This window comes from Drosophila serrata, unplaced genomic scaffold (genome assembly GCF_035046125.1).
Source record: "Drosophila serrata isolate PLE 108 unplaced genomic scaffold, ASM3504612v1 contig_376, whole genome shotgun sequence".
NCBI lineage: Eukaryota > Metazoa > Arthropoda > Insecta > Diptera > Drosophilidae > Drosophila > Drosophila serrata.
In genome coordinates, this window is record NW_028257274.1 from 3,206,503 (window position 1) to 3,230,775 (window position 24,273).

The 24,273-nt window shown below is 43.7% G+C and overlaps 6 protein-coding genes across 6 annotated transcripts; 4 read left to right on the forward strand and 2 right to left on the reverse strand.

Moving 5' to 3' along the window:
• Positions 1-3,030: 3,030 nt before the first annotated feature.
• FeCH (ferrochelatase, mitochondrial) lies at positions 3,031-4,706 on the forward strand. The gene is made up of 5 exons (XM_020942805.2): positions 3,031-3,173; positions 3,232-3,613; positions 3,667-3,768; positions 3,826-4,147; positions 4,207-4,706. The coding sequence occupies exons 1-5, from the start codon at positions 3,137-3,139 to the stop codon at positions 4,519-4,521; spliced, it is 1,158 nt and encodes a 385-aa protein (XP_020798464.1). The 5' UTR covers positions 3,031-3,136; the 3' UTR covers positions 4,522-4,706.
• Positions 4,707-4,820: 114 nt separating this feature from the next.
• LOC110176473 (nucleosome assembly protein 1-like 1) lies at positions 4,821-6,118 on the forward strand. The gene has a single exon (XM_020942832.2). It carries the CDS (start codon positions 4,896-4,898, stop codon positions 6,006-6,008), a length of 1,113 nt encoding a protein of 370 aa, XP_020798491.2. The 5' UTR covers positions 4,821-4,895; the 3' UTR covers positions 6,009-6,118.
• Positions 6,119-6,293: 175 nt separating this feature from the next.
• On the forward strand, positions 6,294-10,648 carry Rift (Riboflavin transporter). The gene is made up of 2 exons (XM_020942776.2): positions 6,294-6,914; positions 9,017-10,648. The coding sequence occupies exons 1-2, from the start codon at positions 6,814-6,816 to the stop codon at positions 10,374-10,376; spliced, it is 1,461 nt and encodes a 486-aa protein (XP_020798435.2). The 5' UTR covers positions 6,294-6,813; the 3' UTR covers positions 10,377-10,648.
• Positions 10,649-10,980: 332 nt separating this feature from the next.
• On the forward strand, positions 10,981-18,095 carry LOC110176538 (DDB1- and CUL4-associated factor 5). Its single transcript, XM_020942928.2, has 8 exons — positions 10,981-11,166; positions 11,237-11,752; positions 11,814-11,997; positions 12,786-13,052; positions 13,121-13,395; positions 13,455-13,585; positions 13,650-14,340; positions 16,667-18,095. The coding sequence occupies exons 2-8, from the start codon at positions 11,536-11,538 to the stop codon at positions 17,185-17,187; spliced, it is 2,286 nt and encodes a 761-aa protein (XP_020798587.2). The 5' UTR covers positions 10,981-11,166; positions 11,237-11,535; the 3' UTR covers positions 17,188-18,095.
• On the reverse strand, positions 14,372-16,414 carry Ir100a (Ionotropic receptor 100a). Its single transcript, XM_020942876.2, is given in 3 exon segments — positions 14,372-15,555; positions 15,614-16,257; positions 16,260-16,414. Coding segments are annotated over 3 exon segments (1,878 nt in total). The 5' UTR covers positions 16,341-16,414; the 3' UTR covers positions 14,372-14,402.
• Acf (ATP-dependent chromatin assembly factor large subunit) lies at positions 17,994-23,941 on the reverse strand. Its single transcript, XM_020942927.2, has 5 exons — positions 23,277-23,941; positions 19,243-22,857; positions 18,998-19,176; positions 18,479-18,929; positions 17,994-18,415 (listed from the first exon to the last, which is right to left on the reverse strand). Exons 1-5 carry the CDS (start codon positions 23,396-23,398, stop codon positions 18,313-18,315), a joined length of 4,470 nt encoding a protein of 1,489 aa, XP_020798586.2. The 5' UTR covers positions 23,399-23,941; the 3' UTR covers positions 17,994-18,312.
• Between the last annotated feature and the right edge of the window lie 332 nt (positions 23,942-24,273).

Below are 24,273 nucleotides of genomic sequence, written 5' to 3' on the forward strand. Positions count from 1 at the left end.
TGTCCCACTTTATTATACAGGTCTATAATATTTTTTAGAGCTAGTTTTTTTGTGGTTTAGCTTAAATCTTCTGTTTTTTAAGGGGCTTTACTTTCATGGTTTTTAGACCCCACACGAATTTTCCTCCTCTGTTCTGCTTGTAAAATTGGATCAAAGCTCTTAACTCTGGGGGTAGTTTGGTTGGGCTCTTGGGGGAGTTATGGCAGGGTGAAATAAAATGATGGCTTTGAGCGCAAAAAAAAAAGAACGACACAAAAAAGCATTTCTGATTGTTAATGTCGCGGTTAATGTCTTGCTTTCTGTATCTTCTCCCCAGTTGTATACTTTTTCCCCTTTTTGGCTCTTTATTTTCCTTGTTTTCCTGCCTGTTGGTTTCTCAGTTATTTCAACTGCACTCGAAGGGGAGTGAGAAGATGAAAGACTTTGAAGCATCACCGCAAGATATTACATTTCTCGTCGTTTTCTCCGTATTGTTTTGATGACGGATTTTGATTGGAGTCCAGGAATTTCATTCTTAATTAAAAAACAAAATAATTGGAATTTCCCGGGGCCAATGTAAAGGAATCCTACCGAGAGCCATAAAAGCTGAGCAAGAGTTTTACTGTTTCAACTTAAGAGTTTTAGATTTTAATTGCTGGATAATTGGGAGGGATATTATTATAATTGCTATATTGAAGTAGTTTTTATACTCAATAAAAACTATTGCCAAGTTTTATGATCTCAAATCACGACATTGACGGCAATTAGTCTGAAGTCCTTTAGTTTATGTTATATATATATGTTGAATGCATTTAATAATATTTGGAGTAAAAAAAAAACCTCAAAACCTCTTAAATATGTGTTAAAAATTATCAAGATAAAATTAACCAACAAAAGTCCTGAAGTCATCCAAAGTAACAAAATAAATGAATGTTTTTTAAATTCAATATCATATCTATTTCTTTTCTATTTTTTTTTTTTTTTTTTTTTTTTTTTTGAATGAGTCATTTATCCATACCATTCGGATACAAATAAATATAAACAATGACTTGGATTTTTATATAGCAACTTTCTTTTATAAAAATCTACTTAAGAGGAGTGTTTATAAACTCTTAGAATTAGCATAGAAAAGAATCTGGGTTTATTAGCTTTATATAAATAGGAAACTGCAGTTAATGCATTTCCCAGGAAAAAACCCCATTTCCTTAACCCACTAAAATCACCCCATTTTCTTTGGACTCACCTGCAGTTTCGGGAACTTGACGTTTTTCGTCTAATCCGTGCCAACGTCTGCTGCCCAAGTTATGAGAACATGAGATCACAAATTGCAAATGACAACAACATGGCCGAGGAGGGGAGGGATGCGGCGATGATGGACCAGGATGACGACGAAGGAGGAAGAGCAAAGGGAGGAGGAGGAGGAGGAGAAGGAGGATTCCAGTTGCAGTCACCGGTCGTAAATGTGTGCCGTGTTGTAAAGCTAAGGATGCACTTTACTCTCTTCCTTTCTTTCTCTCTCTCTCTCGCTGCCTCTCGCTGCCTGTGATGCCCTGCACTTGCTCCTTTCCTCGGTACTCCTTTGCTCGTTCGCTCTTTTATTTCGGCTTCGATTTGTTTTAATTTCCGCTGATGCTGCTGCTGCTTCCGGGGCAGTGAGAATATGCGATGATGCAAAAATGCAAGATTGCGAGGCTGCTGGCTACGTTGTATTTGTTAACGTTAGAGACAAATTGCCGTTTCGGTGGTCATTGCATCCTTTCTATTCCCTGTTCTCTCTCCTTTATCCGTTCGTTGCTTTTCCACTACTTTCGTTGGCCGTTTCACAATTTTTTCACCACCACCGCTGCTGCTGGTGCTGCGACTGCGATTGCTGCGACTTTTTTGCTGCGGCATTTTTTGCGCAATTTGTGAGTTAATTTCAACATGTTTTGGTTCACAAATAAACTGCAACTTATCTTTGCGTTTTAATTGATTTCTGCGCGAGTGTGTGTCAGCGAGTGTATGTGTTTTTGTGTGCGGTTAGTGTATGTGGGTGCGCGCGGGTGAGTGTGTGTAAGTGCGAGGGAGCCAGCAGCGGAATGCGTCCGTGTGGCAGCGCGAAGCTTTCACAACTATGCGAATTTCCTGCGTACGAATTTCAGTATAATAAAATATCCTGTTCCGTTTAGAGAAGCGCCGGAGAAAGTGGGAGAGAGTTATCCTCTGCGCCGACGCCGCGAATTTGGAGCAACTCACTGCTGCTGGCGATAACACCAACACGAATACCAATACGAACACCCACCACCGCTGCGTGGTGCTCCTTCCCTGTCACTCTCTCACACTCACTCCAACTCCCACTGCTTTTTTCACTTTGCTGCGGCGGTTGTTTCTTATGTTTTCACGGCACTTAGGTTATGTTTTTCATATTTTTCAGCTTTCATACACTTTACATACGTTGTTTGTTGTGTTTTTGTCCTCGAACTCTGGTTGGATTTACTTAAATGGCTCAAAAAAATTTCCGCTGAATGGAGAACTTGGGGACAGGCAACGAAACACTCGCAGCGAACGATAAGCGTAAAATGCAACGTGCGAGAGAGAGACTGCACGACTGGCAGCTTTTACCGTTGCACACAGAGGCGCAGTCGCAGAAAAGGTCCCGTTGCAAGGAAAGTTGGTATTTTTATTTAATTGTAAATGGTTAATGCATGTAAATGAGATTTCAATAATTCTATCGAATTAAATTGTGAATGAAATATTATAAATAAACTTATTTTGTTGTGTTAACTTTAAAAATACGATAATTTGTGCTTTTTTAAATACATCGCATTTGTGAGTAATGAGCAGAAGCAATATACCAAAAATACCACATTTTGAGATGGTTGGCAATGCGGTGCTCGGTTGAACTATATTTGAAATGCGCGCGGTATTCAACACCGATTTTTAAGGCTTTTGTATTGCACTTTAATTAAATCAAAACAAATTCCTAATTAAATTTTGTATATAAATTTTCCTTTATTATACAAAACTTATACGGAACTACTATACTGATTGGTTTATTTAAACAACCAAAGAGCGATGAACTCGCGCCTTGACGTTACTCAACACTATTCAACTTTCCGGTTGTCATTTGGTAAAAAGTGCAATATTTTTAGGCAACACAATTTATTAGCAAAACACAATGTTTATGCATAACAGAAACCTGTGCAGGCTGGCCAGTGAGTACATGAAAATGAATATAAAGCAAAGCACTGTTAACATTATGTTTCCAAACAGGCAACCTGGCCGGCAGTGTTCGCAACATGAGTGGTCAGCCGCAACCGAAGACTGCAGTTCTCATGCTCAACATGGGGGGTCCACAGCACACGGACCAGGTGCACGACTACCTGCTGCGTATTATGACGGACCGCGACATGATCCAACTGCCCGTCCAGAGCCGCCTAGGACCGTGGATCGCCCAACGGCGGACGCCTGAGGTGCAGAAGAAGTACAAGGAGATTGGCGGCGGATCACCGATCCTCAAGTGGACGGAGCTGCAGGGCAAACTAATGTGCGAGAAGCTGGACAAGATCTCACCGGAGACGGCGCCACACAAGCACTATGTGGGCTTCCGTTATGTGAATCCGCTGACGGAAAACACGCTGGCCGAGATTGAAAAGTGAGTGATGTAAACAGCGAAAGAGGTCATGAAATAATCCTTCTCTTTTTTAGAGACAAACCAGAGCGCCTTGTCCTGTTCTCGCAGTATCCACAATACAGCTGCGCCACCTCCGGTTCCAGCTTCAACTCCATCTTCACCCATTACCGCAACACGTATGTACAGATTCTTTAGGAGATTTGCTTGTATTATAAACTTGTATCTCCTTCTAGCAACCTGCCCTCTGACATCAAATGGAGCATCATCGATCGATGGGGCACTCATCCGCTTCTGATCAAAACCTTTGCCCAGCGCATCCGCGATGAATTGGCCAAGTTCGTTGAGACGAAGCGTAACGATGTTGTCATTCTCTTCACTGCCCATTCCCTGCCCCTGAAAGCTGTCAGTCGAGGCGACGCATATCCCTCGGAGATCGGGGCCAGTGTGCATATGGTTATGCAGGAGCTGGGCCAAACGAATCCGTACAGCCTTGCCTGGCAGTCCAAGGTGGGACCGCTGCCCTGGCTGGCACCCGCCACCGACGATGCCATCAAGGTAATGTCACCCATTTCATATATACTTTAAAAAGTATTTAACCTTTTTCCTCTGTCCAGGGCTATGTCAAGCAAGGCCTAAAGAACTTCATCTTGGTGCCCATCGCCTTCGTTAACGAGCACATCGAAACGCTGCATGAACTGGATATTGAGTACTGCGACGAGCTGGCCAAGGAGGTGGGCGTGGAGGAGATCCGACGTGCGGCAGCCCCCAATGACCATCCGCTGTTCATTGACGCCCTGAGCAACATTGTGGCGGATCACCTCAAGTCGGAGCAGGCAGTCAATCCCAAGTTCCTCATGCGCTGCCCCATGTGCACCAATCCAAAGTGTCGGGAAAGCAAGCGCTGGTATCAGCAGCTCTGCTCGCAATAGGATGGAACAGGCTGCAGTTGTGGTATGCCTTACGTGACAGGCATGCCAAAGTAGCTGCATCAAACATTTTTGCATTCATTTTAAGTTTTTAGGGGATTGGTTTTTAAGCTGGCTTTGATTGCTTTAACATAAATAAAAGACACTGCGCAACAATTTCAAATGTACAAGTGGAAAAATGTATAAAATAATTGGAATTATTATTTTTTTAGTTCTCTATGATTGTTTATCAAAGGAAACAACTTCTGTACCTGAAAAATCTATACATTTCTATATACAAAACTCGTAATCCAGGGTGCCAAGCTTTAAAAACATTTAAAAATTAATAGAAAATACACAAAATTTCAAGTGGTTTGTTTTTCATAACAAATTGTAATATGTTAAGTCTAGAAAAAAGTCCAAATAAGTTACTCCAACCCGGAGGAACTCAAGAGCCGGAAGCGAAGACCGCTGGGATTAGTGAATCTGTGCAATCGCTGGATATCCGAGAATCAACCAATATCTGCGAACCAGCGCCCAGTCCAGCGGATTTGCCCGTGCATACCCGAAAGGCCTTCCTCCGACATATGGTCAGTCAATTGCCAGAGAAGGTTCAGAACCGGATACGGGCCCTGAAACTGAATCAGCTGCAACAGGTGCGCATTTCGGAGCAGTTCTATCGGGAAGTCTATGAGTTGGAAAGGCGATACTACGGTCAGAGTTGCGCCGTTTTCGATGCGAGGAAGAACATTTTGAATGGGATTGTGGAGCCACCGATGCAAAATGAAGACCCCTGCTGTCAGGAGGATCAGGCTGATTCATTGCATCTGGACTTGGAGAATAACGAGGAGCTGCGTCAGTTGAGGAGCAAAATTCTGCCTGTGCCGGCTAATGCCTTGGGTGTTCCTCGTTTCTGGCTGACTGTGTTTCGGAATGTGCCTTTGTTGTCGGAGCTAGTCCAGGAGCACGATGAACCGCTGCTGGAGTGCCTGCAGGATGTGCGCTTGGGCTACGATCAGGACAGCTATACGGTCTGCTTTCAGTTTCAACCGAATGGCTACCTGCATGACTCTTCATTGCTGCTGACCAAGAGGTATTTCCTGCAGAACTCGGCGGACCAGGAGTTCCCCTTTCTCTACGAGGGTCCCGAGATTATGCGCTGCGAGGGTTGTCATATCCACTGGCGGGATGGTTTTAATTTGACGCTACAAACTGTGGAGAGCCGAAGGCGACGAAGTCCTCGCACCAAGGTGATGCCTCGCGAATCCTTCTTCCGCTTTTTTGCTCCACCGCAAGTCATGGATTTGTCCCTTGCCGATGAGAAGACCAAGCAGATCCTGGGCAACGATTTCGAGGTGGGCTTCCTCCTGCGCACACAAATCGTGCCGAAGGCAGTGCTCTTCTACACGGGTGATCTGGTGGACAATTTGAACGAGCCAGCGCCGGATAATGTCTCGGTGTCGGAGGTGGAGACGGAACAGGAAAAGGTTAAGGGTTTAGTATGCGTTTAAATATCAAATATAATGTAATAATTTTTGGATTTGAATAGTAATTATGTATGCTTTATGTGATTAAAAGGTAGTGTCCTGAGTGCTTTAAGCCTCCATCTCCTGTACTGCAATATCTCGAGCATATTTATGTTCAATAAAATATGGGTTTATAGTATCTAGATTGAAAAGATCACAATCTTAAAAAACTTTAAATTTATTTTTAAATAAATGCAAATGCCCGCCTACTTTACCGGAAAATGGTCATACTGAAATACTGCTCAACATTGGCGCTGACACTTTAAATTCGCTTCGTTGCATGAAATTCGCCGCACGTGCGCTAGAATACAGCTGTTCGCCGCCAGCTGTTAGTTCTCGTTCTTGTTTATTTCAAAAAAGTTTAAATTCCGTGATTTGCCCCTTCAAATGGCCAATAAAATACGTCGAAGCTGGTTGCACTTTTCTCCAGCTTTTCCTCTATATCACCTCGATATTCCGTCACCCGCATCCATTGACAGCGCCACTGAAAACTCGAATAACAAAATTGCATAAGAAGGAGACATATTTTCGGTGGGAAATTTGGAGCTTCGACTTTGTATTTATTTATTTATTTGCGGAGCCTCCGGCCCTTACGGAAGTTAATTAACCCCACCAATTGATGGTATTTTTGCCAATTGATTTTATTAAAATCGATACGAGGCTGAAACTGGAACGCTTTTTGCCTGGGCATCCCATAGTACAAGACGGCACAGTGGCTACGAGGACTGCGAATCAAGAAATCTTATCGCCGAGGAGATCATAAATTAATTTGGAAGAGAACACTCCGAAAATGAGCAGGTACCAGGTGCAGAGCAAGACCCGAGTTGCCTCTGGTAATGCTTCCCCGGGGCCAGTCTACGGCGTGGTCTCGACGGTGGAAGATTTCGACAGGTAAGCGGCCTCAAAAATCAGACTTTAGTTTTTTGCTACCATTGGCTTTATTTTGGTTTTTCGCTGACGCTTTTATCGATGAGAAAGAGAGAGAGAGGCTTAGAGCGAAAACCAGTTTTTGGAGTCGGGCTTTAAAGCTTTCTTAGTATCTTTCTCCCAATTTGGTTTTATGATTAATGACCATAAATATCTAATGACTGTGCAATTTTAACCCCATAAGGTCAAAGATAAGTTTTCAGTGAACCATTTACTATTTATTGGGGAAAATTTCCATATACATAGTAGGTGTTTTGTTTATAAAAATTGAAAGTTATAGACACTATTTCATCTTTAGTAACTCACTTCATAATACAAACATTGATAAGTTATATTTTTGTTTAGCAAAGTACTTATGCTAACCCGATTTTCTCTTCGCCAATAATAAATCAATAAAATAGCATATAATAGTGACATCTTTTTAATATCGTTTAAAGAAACCCTACATTCTTCTTTAAACCAAAAATATAGCTTACAGCTCGTTACATTTATTATTTTATAATACATTTTTATTTTATTTTGTAAAGGTTTAAAAGTAGTAAAACAAAAAGAAATGTAGCCACAATCTGGTATTGTTTTTACTCGTTTTGCTATTAAAACACGAGTTTAAAATAGTTTCTCAAAATAGTTAGACACATCTTTATTACCCTTAAACGTTATCAACATTTAACCCATTTTCTCCCTAAGGTGCTTTTACCTCAAAAAAATACAGCATTTAAAAGTTTAAACCTTTAAAAAATGTAAGGGAAATTGTGATTTAAAATACTGACCCTGTTTTAAAGTACCTTCGAAATTATAACATTATTCTTTTTATTTAATAACATATTGGATAATGTAATATTTTTGAGACTTCAAAAATATTACGAAAACTAATTCATACATTTTAAAATTCAGAATACTAAAAAATTAAGAAAAAAGAAGTAATAATTAGGTCACTTTATAAACTCCATCTCTGTTAATCTTCATATTGAAAATGCAATTTCAAGGATGTTCATTTTTACAAGATACATTAAATTTCTCCAAGCAAAACAATACTATCCAAAGGATAAAGTTTTGTAATTAATTAGGTTAGTTATTGGTCTGGGGTTAAAGTGGATTCAGTTTCCGATTGCGATTCTTATCGTCTTCAGCCAGATACGTGCAGACAACGGCACTCCATGGGAATATGGTCACAAATTAATTGAATTAGCAGATTAGATGCGGATCGTATGTGACCACCGGCACAGCACTCAATATATAGTATCACTCGAAAATAAGATTAGGCGAGAGATAGATATATCCAAGGAACTTGGAGTTTTTGTTTTTTATAATTGGCTATCCAATCAAACCGATTATGGTGGGGAAATTTTATAATTATTTTTGATAAGTGGTATTTAACATAAAACAATTAAAGATGTTATAATGGGAGAATGGGAAGAAGGAAATAAATAAATGTATTGATACATTTCTTTTAACAAGATATATAGTTACTTTCAGTATTAAGTTTCCCATATCATAAGATCTATAAATATTAAAGCTATTGCTTAAATAGCATTAAATAGTTTATTTTATATTTTTTTCTTAGTGTAAACATTCTCTCAGCCTACAAATATGTAATGTTAAACCACAGAACACTCTTTTAATCGCAATTACTTGGTTATCTGTCCAAAAGACAAATATAATGAACTGTAAATGCCACAAGCTGCCTGATAATAATGAGTTTTTAAAACCTTATCTGAAGCATTGAGCAAAATTAACACCAAATAAACGTTTCTGATTTGTAGAGTCATAAACCTAAGAAAATATCATATAGTAGTCTACAATGTAGCAAGCTTTAAATAGTGTTTATGTGCTTGATTTTAACAGAATATTAACCCTAGTTTAGCTTACAAATTATTTATTTAAATGAAAACTTTTTTTAATGTTGTTCATAGTATTCTTGTGACCTACATTTCTATAAAAAGAAGTTATTATAAGATAAGATAGAGGATTTTTTGGATGTTGTAACCCTTTGGAACAGATTTTTCTATCTTATTTAAACGTTTCTTACAAAACTAATCTCTAATCTTCAATTTTCCCACCAACAGATGCCCTCCACTTGAGGTGAGGAAAAGTGAACTGAGCTTATTCCTCAACTGGGGAAGTCCCAAGAAACAGACCATGGAGTTGGGCTCGAAATTCAAAGACCGCAGCTGGATCGTCGATCTGTTGGCCATCTTCTTTGGCATTGGCACCTGGCTGGGCGTCAATGGAACCTTTATACAACTACCTCTGCTGGTGGACGAAGCCCCCGAGGGCTGGAGTCTGCCCTCTTACCTCAGCGTGATGGTGCAGATCGGCAACTTGGGTCCCCTGCTCTACACGGCCATCCAGAAATATTCACCAAAGAAGCTAAACGATGGCTGGACCATCCATGGCGTGCTCCTAGTGGGTGGCATCTCCTGCCTGCTGACTGCCTTCTTCTACAATCGAACTGCTCCGGTCGGCGGGACAGATCACAGTGTGGCCTTATTCGTGCTGACGTGCTTTACGGCTGTGAATGCCTGCACCAGTTCCGTGCTCTTCATGCCCTACATGGGTCGCTTCAAGGAGCAGTATATGGTCACCTACTTCATCGGCGAGGGACTGAGCGGCCTGCTGCCCAGTGTTACCGCTCTGATCCAGGGCATCGGTGAGAGCGGCGAGTGCACTGTGGTGAATGTAACGGAATCCGGAGATCCTATCTACGCGCTGCAGAAGACGCCGCCACGTTTCGATACCCGAGTGTTCTTCCTCATCCTCTTCGGCCTGATGGTGCTCAGCTATGTGGGCTACACCCTGCTCAATTCCCTGTCCGTGGCTAGGAGGGAATATGCTGAGGTGACGGTCACCGAGGGCAACAAGTATGTCTACGGAGAGGCGGACAACCAGCAGCAGTCGGACAAAGTGGAGAAGCTTACCAAGGGGCAGTACACTTATATGCTCCTCCTGATCGGAGCCATCTCACTGTTCAGTAACGGAATGTTTGGCAGCATTCAGTCCTATTCCAGTGCTCCATACGGATCCAATGCATACCATTTGGCGGCCACACTCAGTGTGATTGCCAATCCTGTTGCCTGCTTTATGGCCATGTTTCTGCATTTCACATCGCTGCGCCTCATCACAGTGCTCTCCATATTGACGGGTCTGCTGACCAGCTATGTTTTCACCACAGCAGCTTTGAGTCCCCTGCCGCCGCTCCATGATCAAACCGTGGGCGCTGTGCTGGTGGTCACCGCCTGGACATTGCTGGTGGGAATCGTTAGCTATACGAAGTTGGGCATTACCACTGTGATGAGGGCGCAGGGAGGTCAGTCCCTGGTCTGGGTGGGTGCCATCACTCAGCTGGGCTCGGCCATCGGTGCGGTGGCCATATTCTTTGCCATTAACTACTCGAATCTGTTCCAGGCGGCGGAGACCAGCTGCTGACACATCCAGGGATGCAGCGTGATTTTATAGATGATTTTACTATATAGTAGTTTAGTGTGTGATATTTTCCCTTTTTCCCGCATGTATTTCCAACGTCACAATGAAGACAATACCTGAAAAATACCTGAATAGCGGCGAGTTTTATAAATCTGATAATTGCAGGTGATATCAGAGAATATTACGAAGCATTGAGGGGGCTCAAAAATATTTAAGCATTTACCTCTGTATATTCTTAAGCTATGCTGAAAAATAAATTAGTTGTTTTACTGAAAGTGATTAAAGCTTATTTATGTTTAGATTTTAAGTATATTTTATGGGATTTTTTTTACTAAATATATATTTAATTGCGATAAATATCGAGAGCTCAAAAGTTATAAGTGTGACAATCATGCGTTGGCATTAGGGGTTTTTGGCAGCTGAAACAACTTTCCTTTTGCTTTTCTTAAGTTCAATACTTTAATAATAATAAGAGGAATATTTACTTTACGACAAATAAAATATATTCTACTCCTACCCTGTGGATATAGTAAACAAAAGAAGTATCTAGTAAGTAACCATAAATATTTCAATTTGTTTTCTTTGTCAAAAGCTTCTTTTCCAGCAGAACTCAATCGTTGTAGAAACCTAACAAGACTTTAGATAGAAGTATTTTTTTTTTAATAAATCGCTAAGGAATCGTGAATTTAATATATAGTAGTTTTGTCCCCTTGAGCCCAAGGTGAGGCCACTTTTTGACCGGTCTTGCCCCACTGTCGCTGGTTGGGCGAACAGCTGTTTTGTTGGTTTCTCGGTTTGTATACTTTCTGAAAAACATTTTGATTAGGGGAGCGAGCAGCGATGATTAAACCAGTCCGTCGCAGGTCAAATTTCGTGGCTATACTTTAGCAGCTTTTCCATAATTTTCACCATCATTTTCTGGCCGTTTAAGTGATTGTTTAAATGTGAAAAATAAGAGTTTGCAGGCAAGATTCTATCGAGTGAAAAAGTGAAGAAAAGTAGCAGTAGCAGCGGCAAACGGTGGGAGTGTGAGGTGAAGTGAGGGGCGATATGTGTGCTTCGCTGGTCCCCTGGAAGCCACAGCGATATCCAAATTCCCAGCTCGCCTTGTGAGAAACTCCCCAAAGAAATCCAAATCTTTGACCAAATCCCAATCGGAATAATGAGCCTGTGGCAGAACCTGCGCTCTTTGGAGACCCGGAATCTGGACCTGGCCCTGGGCCAGCGGGAGAACCAACTGGTGGCTGGCCACCTGCCCGCTGCCATCTTCCGGCAGCGTCTCAGTGCCGCAGAGAATCTCTATCAGCGCAACCTAACCGGTCACTATGGCTGCGTGAATGCCTTGGAGTTCAGTCATGGTGGACAGTTCCTGGCCTCCGGTAAGTGTTGGTGCCGGCAACCTGTTGGTACTCCGATCCTAATTTCCCTGTATTCCTCCAGGTGGCGATGACAAGCGTGTTTTGCTGTGGAATATCGATAGGGAGGTGGTTTCCCAATTGGGGAAACCCCGGTCTATGAACGAGAAGCATGCCAGCAATATTTTCTGTCTGGGTTTCGACATCCAGAACTCGTATATTTTGTCCGGAGGAAATGATGATTTGGTCATCCAACATGATCTGCTCACGTAAGTATTTAATTATTAAATAATGGATTTTTTAAAGTATTTTTTCTTGGTCTACTAAAAGGGCTATAAATAATAATATTATACAGACCTTATTTCGTTTTAAAAAGAATAAAATTCCTTAAGGAAACGAGTATAAATGAATATATTTCAAATTTAAACTATTGAAAATGATTAAATTATACAAATTTATTAATAATACATACAATAAATAAGGTATACCTAACTGGATTTAATAATAAATAAATGAGAATTAAAGAAAACAAGAAAGGGACTAAGGAAACAAATCGATTGAATCGGTATTTATTTACATTTTTTATATGCCACTTTTTCGAAAATCTAAAGTTTAAAAAATGCATAACTAAGCCAAAAATGCATTAATTTTAATTCGGAAAGCTTTCCAATGGTTGTTTTTATTAGATTGATAATTCTGCATAGTCAATTTAAAATTAAAAAAAAAAAGATTTTTTTGTCATTTTTCACAATTTTGACCCCTTAAAAAATTTTGAAAAAATTTCAAAAAAAATTGTTTCTCCGGACATGGCTAAATTGATTCTCCTCTCGATGCTGATCAAGAATATATATAATTTATAGGGTCGGAAACGAAACCTTCACAGTTTTATGTGCTTCTGACTAAAATTATAATACCCAGCAAGGGTAAAATGATATGGAAATAATGAAAAATAATATTAATAAATTAATTAGAGTATATAGAAATATCTGTAGAAATACTTTTAATAATTGAAATATTTTTCAAACCTATTTCTCTCTTCCGTTTTCCCCATTAAAAGTGGCAAACTCCTGAGTTACTTCTCGCACGATGGCCCCGTTTACGGCCTCAGTGTGGACAGGACCAGTGGCCATCTGTTCAGCGTGGCCACAGAGCACGGCGAGATCCTAGTGTATGACTTAAGGGTAGGCAAATCCGACCCATTGGCCATTGCCAAATTCAGGACGCCCTTCAATGCCGTGGAATTTCATCCATTAAATGGGAACTTTCTGGCCACAGCCAATGCCAAGCGAGGAGCCATGCTCTGGGACCTGAGGCATCATCAGCAGTGAGTTTCTCTTAAGGTTTCCTAACCATATAAAGATACTAATTCTGTATGATCTTTTATTAAATCAGAGCTCTGTGCCAGTACAATTACATACCGGAGACGCCCAGCTGCATGAGTGTTCGGTTCAATTGTAATGGTACCTTGCTCCTGACCCTGCACCGCCGTCTGCCACCGATCCTCTTTAGTCCTGGATCACCAGAGCCTGTGGCCACATTCTATCATGATGAATACTTCAACTCCTGCACCATGAAGAGCTGCACGTTTGCGGGGCCACAGGATGAGCTGGTGGTCTCCGGTTCGGATAACTTTAACATGTTCATCTGGCGAATGGATGGAGTGGATTGTGAGTTATCTAAATCAATTTGTAAATTGCATATAAGATATATGTTTTCCTTCTTTTAGTGGAGGAGAAGAACCAATGGGTGGACACTCCACCGGTTATCCTCACTGGCCACCGATCCATAGTGAACCAGGTGCGCTATAATCGTCAGCGCTGTCTGCTCGCCTCCTCGGGCGTGGAGAAGATTATTAAAGTAAGTTGAGCAATGCTTTAGGAATCTTTGAATTAATATTTCCATATTTCTGCTCCCTCTTAAGCTGTGGAGCCCTTTTGCCCAGCAGGGCTGGGAGGGATCCCTTACCCAAGCCGAGGAGCTGCCCTATTGCACTCGCGCCCTGCATCGCAATTCCTCGGATCATGTCTCCCAGGATTTTAGTGCTCGCAACACTGACGAAGATCAGGTGATGTTGGCCTTCTTTGACACTCTGGTCCAGCGTGAACTGGAGTCGTGGAGCACTGTGGACAACCAGAGCAGCTCCAGCACCAGCTCGGATACCTCCACGGAGCGCACTGAGCTCAGTTCGGCCACGGAGGAGCCCAGCGATGAGGAACGCGAGGATCAGGATCATCTTAATCATGAACATCCATCGACCAATGATCAGGAGCAGGATAATGAGCAGGACAACGACACGCCCAATGTGAGTGAACTTAGCTGGCAGACTCATCCCAATCGAATATTCTACCTAATCGCCAAGAAGCGGCGGGCTCTGCTCCAACTGGCGGTTAGGGGCACCACTGGACAGACCCGCGGCGTGGACCAGCTACTCCAGCGGCTGCTTGGCGAGCAGAAGCAGGCGGCCACACAGACTCGGATCAGTGATTGGTTGGAGGAGACACATCGCCTCTTTGGGGACGATGAGCTGCCCACCACATCGGCGGAGGCGGCAGCCAGAGAGCAGGGTCGTCAAACTGCCAGGAGTCCTCGCAGGACACAAGAACTGAAAGCAGGTGAGATCTTTACATTTATTTATAGAATATTTAATAGGCAGTTTAAAGAAAGGGATCCAAATTTAATTATAAAAGGCAAACTTATGGCATATAGTGTTATTATTGTTCTGTCGCAACTTGCTGCACTTGCGTCTTAGGAAGATCTCCGCCAGACACATTACGGCAGCCAATAGACATCCTATACTCAGGGCATAGAAAGCCAGCTGGACGTCGGAGAGGGTGAGCACCTTCCATCGACCCACGTCCAGCTCAGCTAGATATTCCGGAAACCGCTGAATACTCCACTTGGCCCGCTCCTTGGTCTCGCCCGTCCAAAGACTTACGATTCCCGCGGCCACCAGGCGCAGGACAATCCTATTCACCTCCTCTAAGTAGGGTGAGGGGCGTGGCAGGACATAGGCAATGTGATAGCTCTTGGGACACTCGGGTATCTTGTGCACCTTCTTGGTCATCACATAGCGAATATCACTGAGCTCCAAGCTGGCAGAGCGGGTTACTCCTGCAAAATGTCCCCTCTTGGACACCATTTCAATGAGTCTCTCTTCGCCTTCGGCAACCAGCATCATCTTGGCGTCCAACCGACGATACACCTCCGAATCACTGCCAGAAAAGAGGTCATCCTTGAAAGCAGGATGCTTGATATATATGGGTAGACCGCGTTCATCCAATTCCCTCATGGTGTTCGTATCACGATAGTACAGAGGTCGAATGTAAACAGTGGCCAAGCTGGACTCCAGCAGAGCACCAAAAATTACGCTCACCAGGCACAGAGAAGCCACAAAAATGCGTTCCGAGTGGAAGGGTGGAAACCGGACGATATTCACTCGCACCCAGACCACCCAAGTGTCTATAAAGATGCGCCTGGCAGCTGTCATCAAATAACTGTCACTCCTTAGTCCTTCATTCTGTATCCTTTCGATGTTTAGTCTGAGATTGAGGAGTCGCAGCAAGATCCAGACCAGAGCACCCACAAGACCCACCAGCAGAAAGCAAAGCCACACATCCTTATGGACAGCAAAGAGTGGCAAGATGGACTGTGGAATCCTCTGGGCCTTCTGCACATAGAGACACAAATCGTCCGTGTAAACAGCAGCACTGAACTGAATCTGGGTGGTGAGGTAATCCTTGACAAAGAATCCAGCAAAGATGATGTCCACTTCGCCGCGATGAGCACGACCCACGCCGCCACTAAATGAACCATCCGCCAGGCGACCGCTGGAAAAATGGAATTCAAGATAAAAATCCATAGAAATTTCGGACTTTTCAAACTCACCCAAAGAACTCATCATCTGGCCATAGATAGTCCGGCGTAAAATTCAAATGTTTGGCCACAATCTTGGCCAATTTGGCATCTGCTCCTGTCACGCTTAATACCTTCTCGTTTTCGCCATCTCCCAACACAGCGGAGTAGACTGAATCGAAGATATATATACGCAAAGGATAACCATTGAGATCTTGATAGATTCGAGCATAAGTTTTTGGTTCCTTTACCAACACAATGCTCTGTAGGAAGGGATTGTAGAGAAGAATGCGACCTCTACTCAGATCGATATAGTAAATGCGACTATGGCCATGTTGCAGCCAGATCTGGGCCATAAAGTCCTTTAAAACCTGATCATCTTCAGAAAACTGACTCTCCAAGGCCAGTATATAAAAACCATCGGTATTGATGAGGTTACTCCGCACACGTTGCATTTCCTCTATATTTGTAAAGAGATAGAAATGATGCCGCATGGCAGTAGACTCCTCCTGCTTCTCAGGCTCTTTCTTATTAGAAACACTTATTTGCAATGAATTCCTGGCCTCCTTCAACACAAACTGCACAATGCCCAGGTCTGCATCTTTGTAACTCCTTAAATGAAGCTCAAGGCCACCCTCCAGTTGGGACAAAATGGAGGCAAACACTTGCCTGTAGTCATCTCGTCGTGGTCCGTATTATTGGCTTGACCAACGGTTCCTCCAAGGGTCAGCAGCATAATTAGCTGCAGAGTCGCCGACATATCAATGGTTACTGAACCCGCAACTGAGATTGTGGAGCTAACAATAGGATAAAAATACTAAAGGGTGGGGTTGACATCCTGTTGACCCAATGTTTACTTAGTGTCAAAACCGTTGACACCTTAGGGCGGTTTGCTACCCACAATTATTGGCAAGTGTCTGGGGTTTGTTGACTCTACGCCGACGACAACTTGACTTCCAACCATGACTTGGTGTTTATGCTTAGGATTTTTAACAACCTTCAATGTAGAGTTATAGAAAAAGTATAGTTATAGTTAATTATTATTAAATTCCTTCTAATTCTTAATACCGTATCCTCATTTTCCAGTTGACCCACTGCAGTCCACCCTCGCGCCAAGCGGTCGCAAGCGAAAGAAGTTGCATCAGCGGGTTGCAGTTCTGAAACACAAACGTACTAATCATCGGCAACTTCCTAGATCCCAGCCAGACGACGATAGTGTCCACTCCAATGACTCTGAATACCTGGAAGAGGAGGAGGAGGATGAGGCACACAATAGCAGTGACGGAGACGAGGAGGAGCCAACCATAGGGGATAATAATAACAACAACCATAATGCTCATGACGACGAGGATACCTCCAGTACCAGCAGCAGTGGGAGTAGCACCTGCAGCAGCAACACCACCACATCGATGACCTCCATGGAGGCGCAATTGTCCCAGGCTCCCAGCACATCCAATTCGTTTCCCTTTCTAGCGGAACCGGAGGCCAACAATAATAGCCAGCTGACTTCCAATCACAATCACCAGCCCAAGAGTGTCGTCAATGGTCTGGTTCCGGATATGTGCAACACGGAATCGACTGCTTCGACTACATCTTCGTCCATGTAGGCTGTGGGCACCATACACATAAACATATTACATTTAAGCTATGGTACATACCAGCTTCATTAGGCTAAACTTTCATTTTTGATAAGAGATAAAACACATAGCTGTCCATCGTTCTATTTGGATCTCCCTTAAAACCACACCACACACATCAAACATAAGGCATAGCTTTCATGGAAAGTATTAATTACTGAAAGGTAGGGATGCAAGAATATGTATTAATTTCTAATTAATTTAATAATTTCTTTATATACCGGACTCTTATAATCGGTAAATAAATAAATTAGGTAAAGAGTTTTGGAATATTTATAATTTTATCGCCAAATACCAAATAGTTCTCTATATTTCAAAGTTTTCTTTCGATGCTAAACCAATATATTAACTGCGATATATGGACCATAAATTTGTTTATCAAAATTTTATTTCATTTTAAAAACCTTTACTTCCGATATTTAACAAAATTTACAATGATATATCAAAAAATTAAACTTGTTCATCCCTACCCAACGGTATCATCATCACGTAACCTTTTTTATACTCTCATTTTGCAAATAAATCATGTGATTTAAAGGTTTTAGAAACTCGAAATACAATCAGAACCATTTGTTAATAAAACAAATTAAAATCAACAAAGTATTTTCGTTAGACTAATCTCTATTCCTTCAATGTTTACCCCACCATCGACTACCCAGTTTTACTTTTTAGCTTTAGCCTCGAAACAAGTTGTCATTTTTTATTTAACGCTTCTCTGTCTAGGTTAAGCCTTACTAAAATTAAACTATAAAAGAATAAAAGAATTAAATTCGTTGTTTTATTTTTCACTCACTTCATTTATTGATAGTGGAGCCTGTGTTATTCTTGTGTCTACAATAATTTATGAATACATAAATACAAATGTCTTGAAAAACCAACAGAAACGAATTTTTGCTTGCCTAGGTGTGTGTGCGTGCTTGCGCTGAACTTTGAACTTGCTTGCGAAAATTAAACATAGATTAGAAACTACACTTAAGTCTGGGAAAATTTGATGCTTCTTTATGCTTAAGCCTACGGAACAAACTGAACTACGGCTAACTAATTTACACACGATCGGATGGGCTGGCAGAGATCAGCTTTATGATGGCAGCCGACTCAGCAAGCGGCGGCTTCCGCCTCGTTCATGTCGCTGGGCTTAAACGGCAGCTGCATTTCCTTGCAGCAATCCATCACGAATCTCTCCAATTGACAGCCAGCACTAAGGATAAAGAGAAAGATATTAACATCGAAGCCCAAATGAGGAAATTGTGGTTTTACTTACTCGTATATTTCGTTGCCCTCTACGTTGTACATGTCGCAGTTCTTAAACACCAACTGGATGTCACTAAGAACCTCCTCGTTCAGCTGATAGGCGCCCATATTTAGCTTGGACTTGATCTTGGCCAAATCCATGGGTGTCTTGATGATCTGATGATAATCGGGCACCTCCGATGTCAACACCGGTCGCAGGAAGGGCCAAGCCGCCTTATGCTTCATGATTTGCTCCAGCAGATCGTACAAGGCGGCACTGTTCAATGGCAGGTTGCTCTCATTTGTCCGCCGACCGCTCCGCCGGTGGTTGTTATTATTGGTGCTGCTGTTATTGTTATTATTACCATTGCTCTGGCGGGCGGACTTATCGAGAGAGAGACGCATTGAGGTGCGGGAGGAGCGAGAGCGTTTGGCCTGTGGCTCATCCTGATCACCGCCATCGTCGTCATTATCACCATTCACTGGAGTAAAAAATATAAATATATAGAGTATAGTTAAGATTCCTAGATAAACAAATTATTTCACTCACTGTGACTATGCCGGCGTCTGGGACGTTGTGTCTCTGAATTCTTACACTTTTTGCACACAAACTCGGAGCGTGGCGGTCGCTTGAGGTGCGCGCACTCCAGGTGATAGTACAAACTGCAGCGAACGCACCGGATTTCGCTGCCGTCATAGAAGCAGGATTGGCAGACCTTTTCCTCTTCACTGTTTGACAAGAGATTGGAAGTTAATATATATCAGAGAAATATAAAATATATACGAAAAACTTACGAATCCTCCTCCTCCTCGTTGTCCACCAAGGAAGCCTCATCTCCAGCTTCGCTGCTCTGTGCATCACCATTGATCTCCTCATCAATTTCTTTGGATGTGAGCCGCTTGCCGCGCAAACTTGTCCGTAAACCTCGCGCTGGACGACCATTGAGCTTGACTGAGGTGCGAGATGAGGCCTCGCTCTTGTTGTCATCGGCTGTCTCTTCTTCATCCTCCTCCTCTTGCTCCTCCTCTCCTTCATCATTATCATTGTCATCCTCCTCCTCCTCATCTTCCTCGGGCTCATCATCCTCCTCGACAATAAACTTCCGCTTCTTTTTGGCTGCCGCCTGATTCTTGTCCTTTTCGTTTTGTGCATTCTTCAGGCCGAGATCCTTGATGCAATCCTTGCAATACCAGTTGCCTTCCGGCACGCTCCTTAGCTTGGGTTTCATGCAGAACATGTGGGTGCCGCCGTTGCACTCGTCGCAGAGCAACATCTTTTCGGGATCGCTGCCACGCCGGCACACCTTGCACAGCGACTTGTTGGTTGAGCGTCGCCACTGGATGCAATCGTGCAGGACATTAAAGTGTAGGAAAACCTGGGCAAAACTGGTGCTGGCCATCAACGATACCTCCCACTGATGAAGACGCGACTCGCAGGCTAGCTTCAGAGCCTCCTGCTTGGGATCCCACTTCTTCATGCCATAGGGTTCTTTAAGGAAACGCTTGCCAATGGCCTGCTCCACTTGAAGCAGAGCCGAAGCCATGTTGTGCACTTCGCTGGGTATCTCAGTCTCACTGGGCAATGCCTCCTCCTCATACTCATCTTCGCTATCTGCAGAGGGTTCTTCATCCGCTGAGGCCACCAAGGAATGCCCAGGATCACGATATGCTTTCTTAGCGTATTTACCCAGCAGTGCTCCATCTTTCTCCTCATCTGCACCTTCCGCATGATCCTCATGTGACTCATTGTCTGTTGAGCCATTGGCCACCTCATCCTCAAGCTTGCCGCCTGGTCCCCACTGCACCTTGCCCTGGGGATCGTAATGTCCAGTGAGCAAATCATTCCGCCACTTCTCCATATCCTTGACCTTTAGCCGGCCGAGATCTCCCGTGTATATATCGGTTTCAAATTGCAGAAGTCGATCCACCAGATGCAGGCGCATCACTTCATTCAAATCGGTGCCTTCTGGGACTCCAAAGTTAGCCTCGCCATACTTTCGATTGGTTTCCGCGTGCATGGTGGCGAGGAACTTCTTGCGCATAGCTTCACCCTCCAGTTGGAGGACATCGGTGGGGCAGGTCTTAACGTGCTGTTCGATGAGCGAACGCATCACTGAGAGCTCTTGCAGAAGCTCCGATTCCCGCAGACCATTAGGATTGAGACCCCGTATCAAGTCATCGATCTCCTCCGGCTTGTAGATGTATGACCATCGCTGCCGCTGGCTATTCTTCGGGTCGTGAACGATGCAGTTACGCTTATCACCGCTGCACATCATCAATTCGAATTGGGTGGGAGCTGTGGGAGGATCCGCATCCACTTCCATGTGCTCTACAGTGCCGTTCAAACGATGCTCCTGATTCTCCTTGTTCTCCAACGACTGCTTATTGCTTCTCCTGGTCCTCTTGTCATCATCGCCGTAAAGTTTCAGCAGATAAATCCGCAAATCCTTACGATTCTTGGGCAACTGAGCCTGATGCCTTATCTCCGACTGAGACTTGTTTAGCGGCGGTTGCTCCAAACATGAATCCAGGCTATCCGTCGAATGTTCGACAAAGATGCCCGGCATGGACTCCAGCACATAGTACTTCCTGTAACACCGATCCATACCCAGATAAACCAGAAAGTTAAACAGCTGGGAGTGCAGCTGCAGCAACTGCTGCTCGTGCTTGCGATGTTGATGCTCTGACTGGGAGTGCAGTTCAGCAATGCTCTTGTTTAGCTTATCCACCATGGCCTCCCTCTTGGCAGGCTCCACGCCACCGATGGCCTGCTGATGCGTCTGGTTTAGCTTCTTTTTGTTGACCTCCACGGCGGCAATACGCTTATTCTCGTTCGAGATGAGGGATCTCAGCTCCTGCTTGGCCTTTGCCGTCTGCTCCAGACGCTCCTCAATCAGATTAATGGTTCCTGAATAGGTGAGGATCTGGGACATCAGGCATCGGATTAAATGCATTATATCCCTGAACTTGAGCTGATAGACGGGTTGATTTTTCAATGCTCGCAAAATGTGAGCGTGTTGGAGGCGCAGCTCCAGGCCGGGATCCTCTTTCGACGAATAACCATTGCGGTACATAACCCGCCAACGCTCTGCCTTCTCGTTCACCACGGCTCCAGAGCCCAGGAGATGCAAACGAAGGACTTCACTGAGGGTCAATGCATCCAGCGGCAGTTCGTTTACCTTGAAAGAGAAGTGCCTCTTGGAATAGTAGTGACATTGAGCGGCCTGCGACATGCTGCGAAACGGCTCCGAGTGCTGGGAAATTCGATCCACATAGGTTACAGAGCATTCCTCCTCCTCTTCCTTTTGCAGATCGAAAACGGTGCCCAGGAGTACAAGCAGAATGTCCGAAAGCGGTCCCGCAATCTCTCGCGCAGTCAGCGCCCGGGTCATCTCGTAGAAGCTGATATTCTGGCGGAAAACCTCAATACCAGAGAGGAGGCCAGCGTAAGTGTGCATAAATTCGCGCATCATAAAGGCATCGCCCAGCATTCGCTCTGGCAGAAAAGTGACAATCTGGTGGTAGCGGGGCAGCAGTTTCTGATCGGATCGCTCCAGATCATCGGTCTTGCTCAGCAGCGAATCGCATTCGATATTAACGCGCTCGAGAAGCTGCGCCTTCTTCTCTGCCTTCTCCCGCTCCATTTGCACCAGCCTCACTTGCTTCTCCAGCCGCACCCGCTCCATTTCCTCCGCCAGGGACTTGGCATCCGCCTTGGCCTTGGCTTTGGATTTGGCCACCGTTTGTTCATCGGTCACAATGAATTTATTCAGCGTGGACTGTTTCTTGACATCGGGCTTCTTGATCTTGGAGGGGGAATAGCGCGGCATTTTGCCAATGAAAATTGTAGAGAAGTTCACGCCGGGATCCGTCACATACTGCTTGTAGGCATCGGCTTTAGGTCGCAGCAACCCATCCACGCGCGTAACATTGCTCTTGATGAACATGCCCAGGTTTTCCATGTTGAACTCCAAGCGTGTTCGTCGCAACTGATTGAAGGGCACATCGATCTCTGTGGTTGCATCGCCCTTGAGGGCTTGCAGGCGGTAGACCAAAGTATCGGTATCCTCGTAGATGCCATTACTGGGCTCTGGTATGGTCTGGTCCATATTAATGCCCACAACCTTGTATGTGGTGTTCTTTTTCCCCACCACCGTCACCTCCTCGCCAATAAAGTATCGCTTGCGCAGGAACTTGGCCACCAGCAAGTTTAGTGTATTGACCGCCGATTGGCAGGCATGCTCCACTACGAGTAGCACGGGTGCCCGTAGGCTGTGTTTGAACTGCTCCATCTTCTTGCGGGCCGCCCGCTCGCTCTTTCGGGCCTCCTCGAAGGTGAGGCTATCCTTGCCGGTGGCCTCGCATTGCCATACCGTCGAGTTGATCACCATTACGTGCCGAAAGTAATTGCTACAGGAAAGTTAAATATAATTTAATAAAAAAAAAAAAATTTACAGTTATTATAGAATGAAAATTGTAAAGATAAACATATTTAAACTTTTGCTTGGCCCGCTCTATTTTCCCACCAGGTGGCAACGCCGTGGGAACAGCTGTCTCTGGCGGCAGCTGTAAATGTTCCCGCCACCGCCACAGCGTTGTTTGTGCCCCAGGCCCACGAGACTCTCGCACACACAAACACACGCGCGGTATTACACACACAGCCAACATAGTGATGTACCCTTACGTACATCACATGCATGCGCTCGCAGCGTCGCTTTGTTGTATACTTTAGCGCAGTGTCCGTTTTGGCGTCGCTTTTCGATGGTTGCAGGGGCGGGGACAAGGATGAAGGCGGGGTCAAGGGGACATGAAATATAGGATGCACTTACTCGTAGTCGCGAAAAATGCGCTTGGTGAGGTAGCAGCAAAAGACCTGGTCGTTGTCATGGAATGTAACGTTCTTGTCCTCCTTCTGATTCAGGTCGAAGCCGTCCCGCTTGCAAATCGGCATATTGGCAGCTTTAGTTTATTTTCGCGAAAATTGCAACACAAATAAATCCTCGCGATGGAGGCAACGGTTCTTTGGAGATTTCACAACGCCAGCCAGCTAGCCAGCCAGTGACAAAAACTCAAAAGGCGCCGAAATTTTCACGCCTTTTTGGACATGCAAAATAAAACGGTTTTTACACAGTTGGCGGGTCGCGATCCAGCGCACATTTACACGCGTTCGGTGGCCAACAATATTTAGACACTTTTAACTATATTGTTGTTGCTGTACTATAATTATTAGAGTTGGATTGTTAACTTCTTTCTGCGCGGAATATTTTCACGCGCGAATCTTTTACTTTGCCAAAAGCGAAAATGCAAACAATGTTACCGCACTCCGCGGACGCGAAAAAGCCAAGGGATGCGGACGAAGCCGAGGGACCGATAGAAATGAGAACTAATTAACGGATTAATATTTTGTTTTTAGGTAAACAAATAGCGATTTAATTTCAAGAGAGTTTATTCCTAGGTTTTTAAAGCATCGAATGCTTAAATTAAAATGATATGTAAAGAGAAGAGATCGGGATCTTCTCGCATATCGATCACAAAAATATCGTTATCATAGGAATAAAAACATTCAAAAGGTCAAGTGTATTCGATTAACTACCATTAAATGTATACTTTAGGAAATTAAATATATATATATATGTGCTTTGCTCTACTAGCAAATTTATTAATGTGCTGTTAATTTTTAGATATATCACAGCATTTTATGAAAAATTTTAAAAATTGGAGGTGTGTAGCAAAAATAAATACGATAGTTGACATATATGTTCCTCGATATTTAAATTAAAGTTCAGTTAAAGATTACCATTAAAATTAATGAAATACTTTTTAATA

Coding starts and splice junctions, on each gene's coding strand:
- FeCH (XM_020942805.2), top strand. CDS start 3,137: ATGTTTATGCATAACAGAAACCTGTGCAGGCTGGCCA. Junction 3,614..3,666: donor ACGCTGGCCGAGATTGAAAA/GTGAGTGATGTA, acceptor TCTCTTTTTTAG/AGACAAACCAGAGCGCCTTG. Junction 4,148..4,206: donor CCACCGACGATGCCATCAAG/GTAATGTCACCC, acceptor TCCTCTGTCCAG/GGCTATGTCAAGCAAGGCCT.
- LOC110176473 (XM_020942832.2), top strand. CDS start 4,896: ATGTTAAGTCTAGAAAAAAGTCCAAATAAGTTACTCCAACCCGGAGGA.
- Rift (XM_020942776.2), top strand. CDS start 6,814: ATGAGCAGGTACCAGGTGCAGAGCAAGACCCGAGTTGCCTCTGGTAAT. Junction 6,915..9,016: donor ACGGTGGAAGATTTCGACAG/GTAAGCGGCCTC, acceptor TCCCACCAACAG/ATGCCCTCCACTTGAGGTGA.
- LOC110176538 (XM_020942928.2), top strand. CDS start 11,536: ATGAGCCTGTGGCAGAACCTGCGCTCTTTGGAGACCCGGAATCTGGAC. Junction 11,998..12,785: donor ATCCAACATGATCTGCTCAC/GTAAGTATTTAA, acceptor CCCCATTAAAAG/TGGCAAACTCCTGAGTTACT. Junction 14,341..16,666: donor GACACAAGAACTGAAAGCAG/GTGAGATCTTTA, acceptor CTCATTTTCCAG/TTGACCCACTGCAGTCCACC.
- Acf (XM_020942927.2), bottom strand. CDS start 23,398: ATGCCGATTTGCAAGCGGGACGGCTTCGACCTGAATCAGAAGGAGGAC. Junction 19,177..19,242: donor AACGAGGAGGAGGAGGATTC/GTAAGTTTTTCG, acceptor CTTGTCAAACAG/TGAAGAGGAAAAGGTCTGCC. Junction 18,930..18,997: donor CAGACGCCGGCATAGTCACA/GTGAGTGAAATA, acceptor TTTTTACTCCAG/TGAATGGTGATAATGACGAC.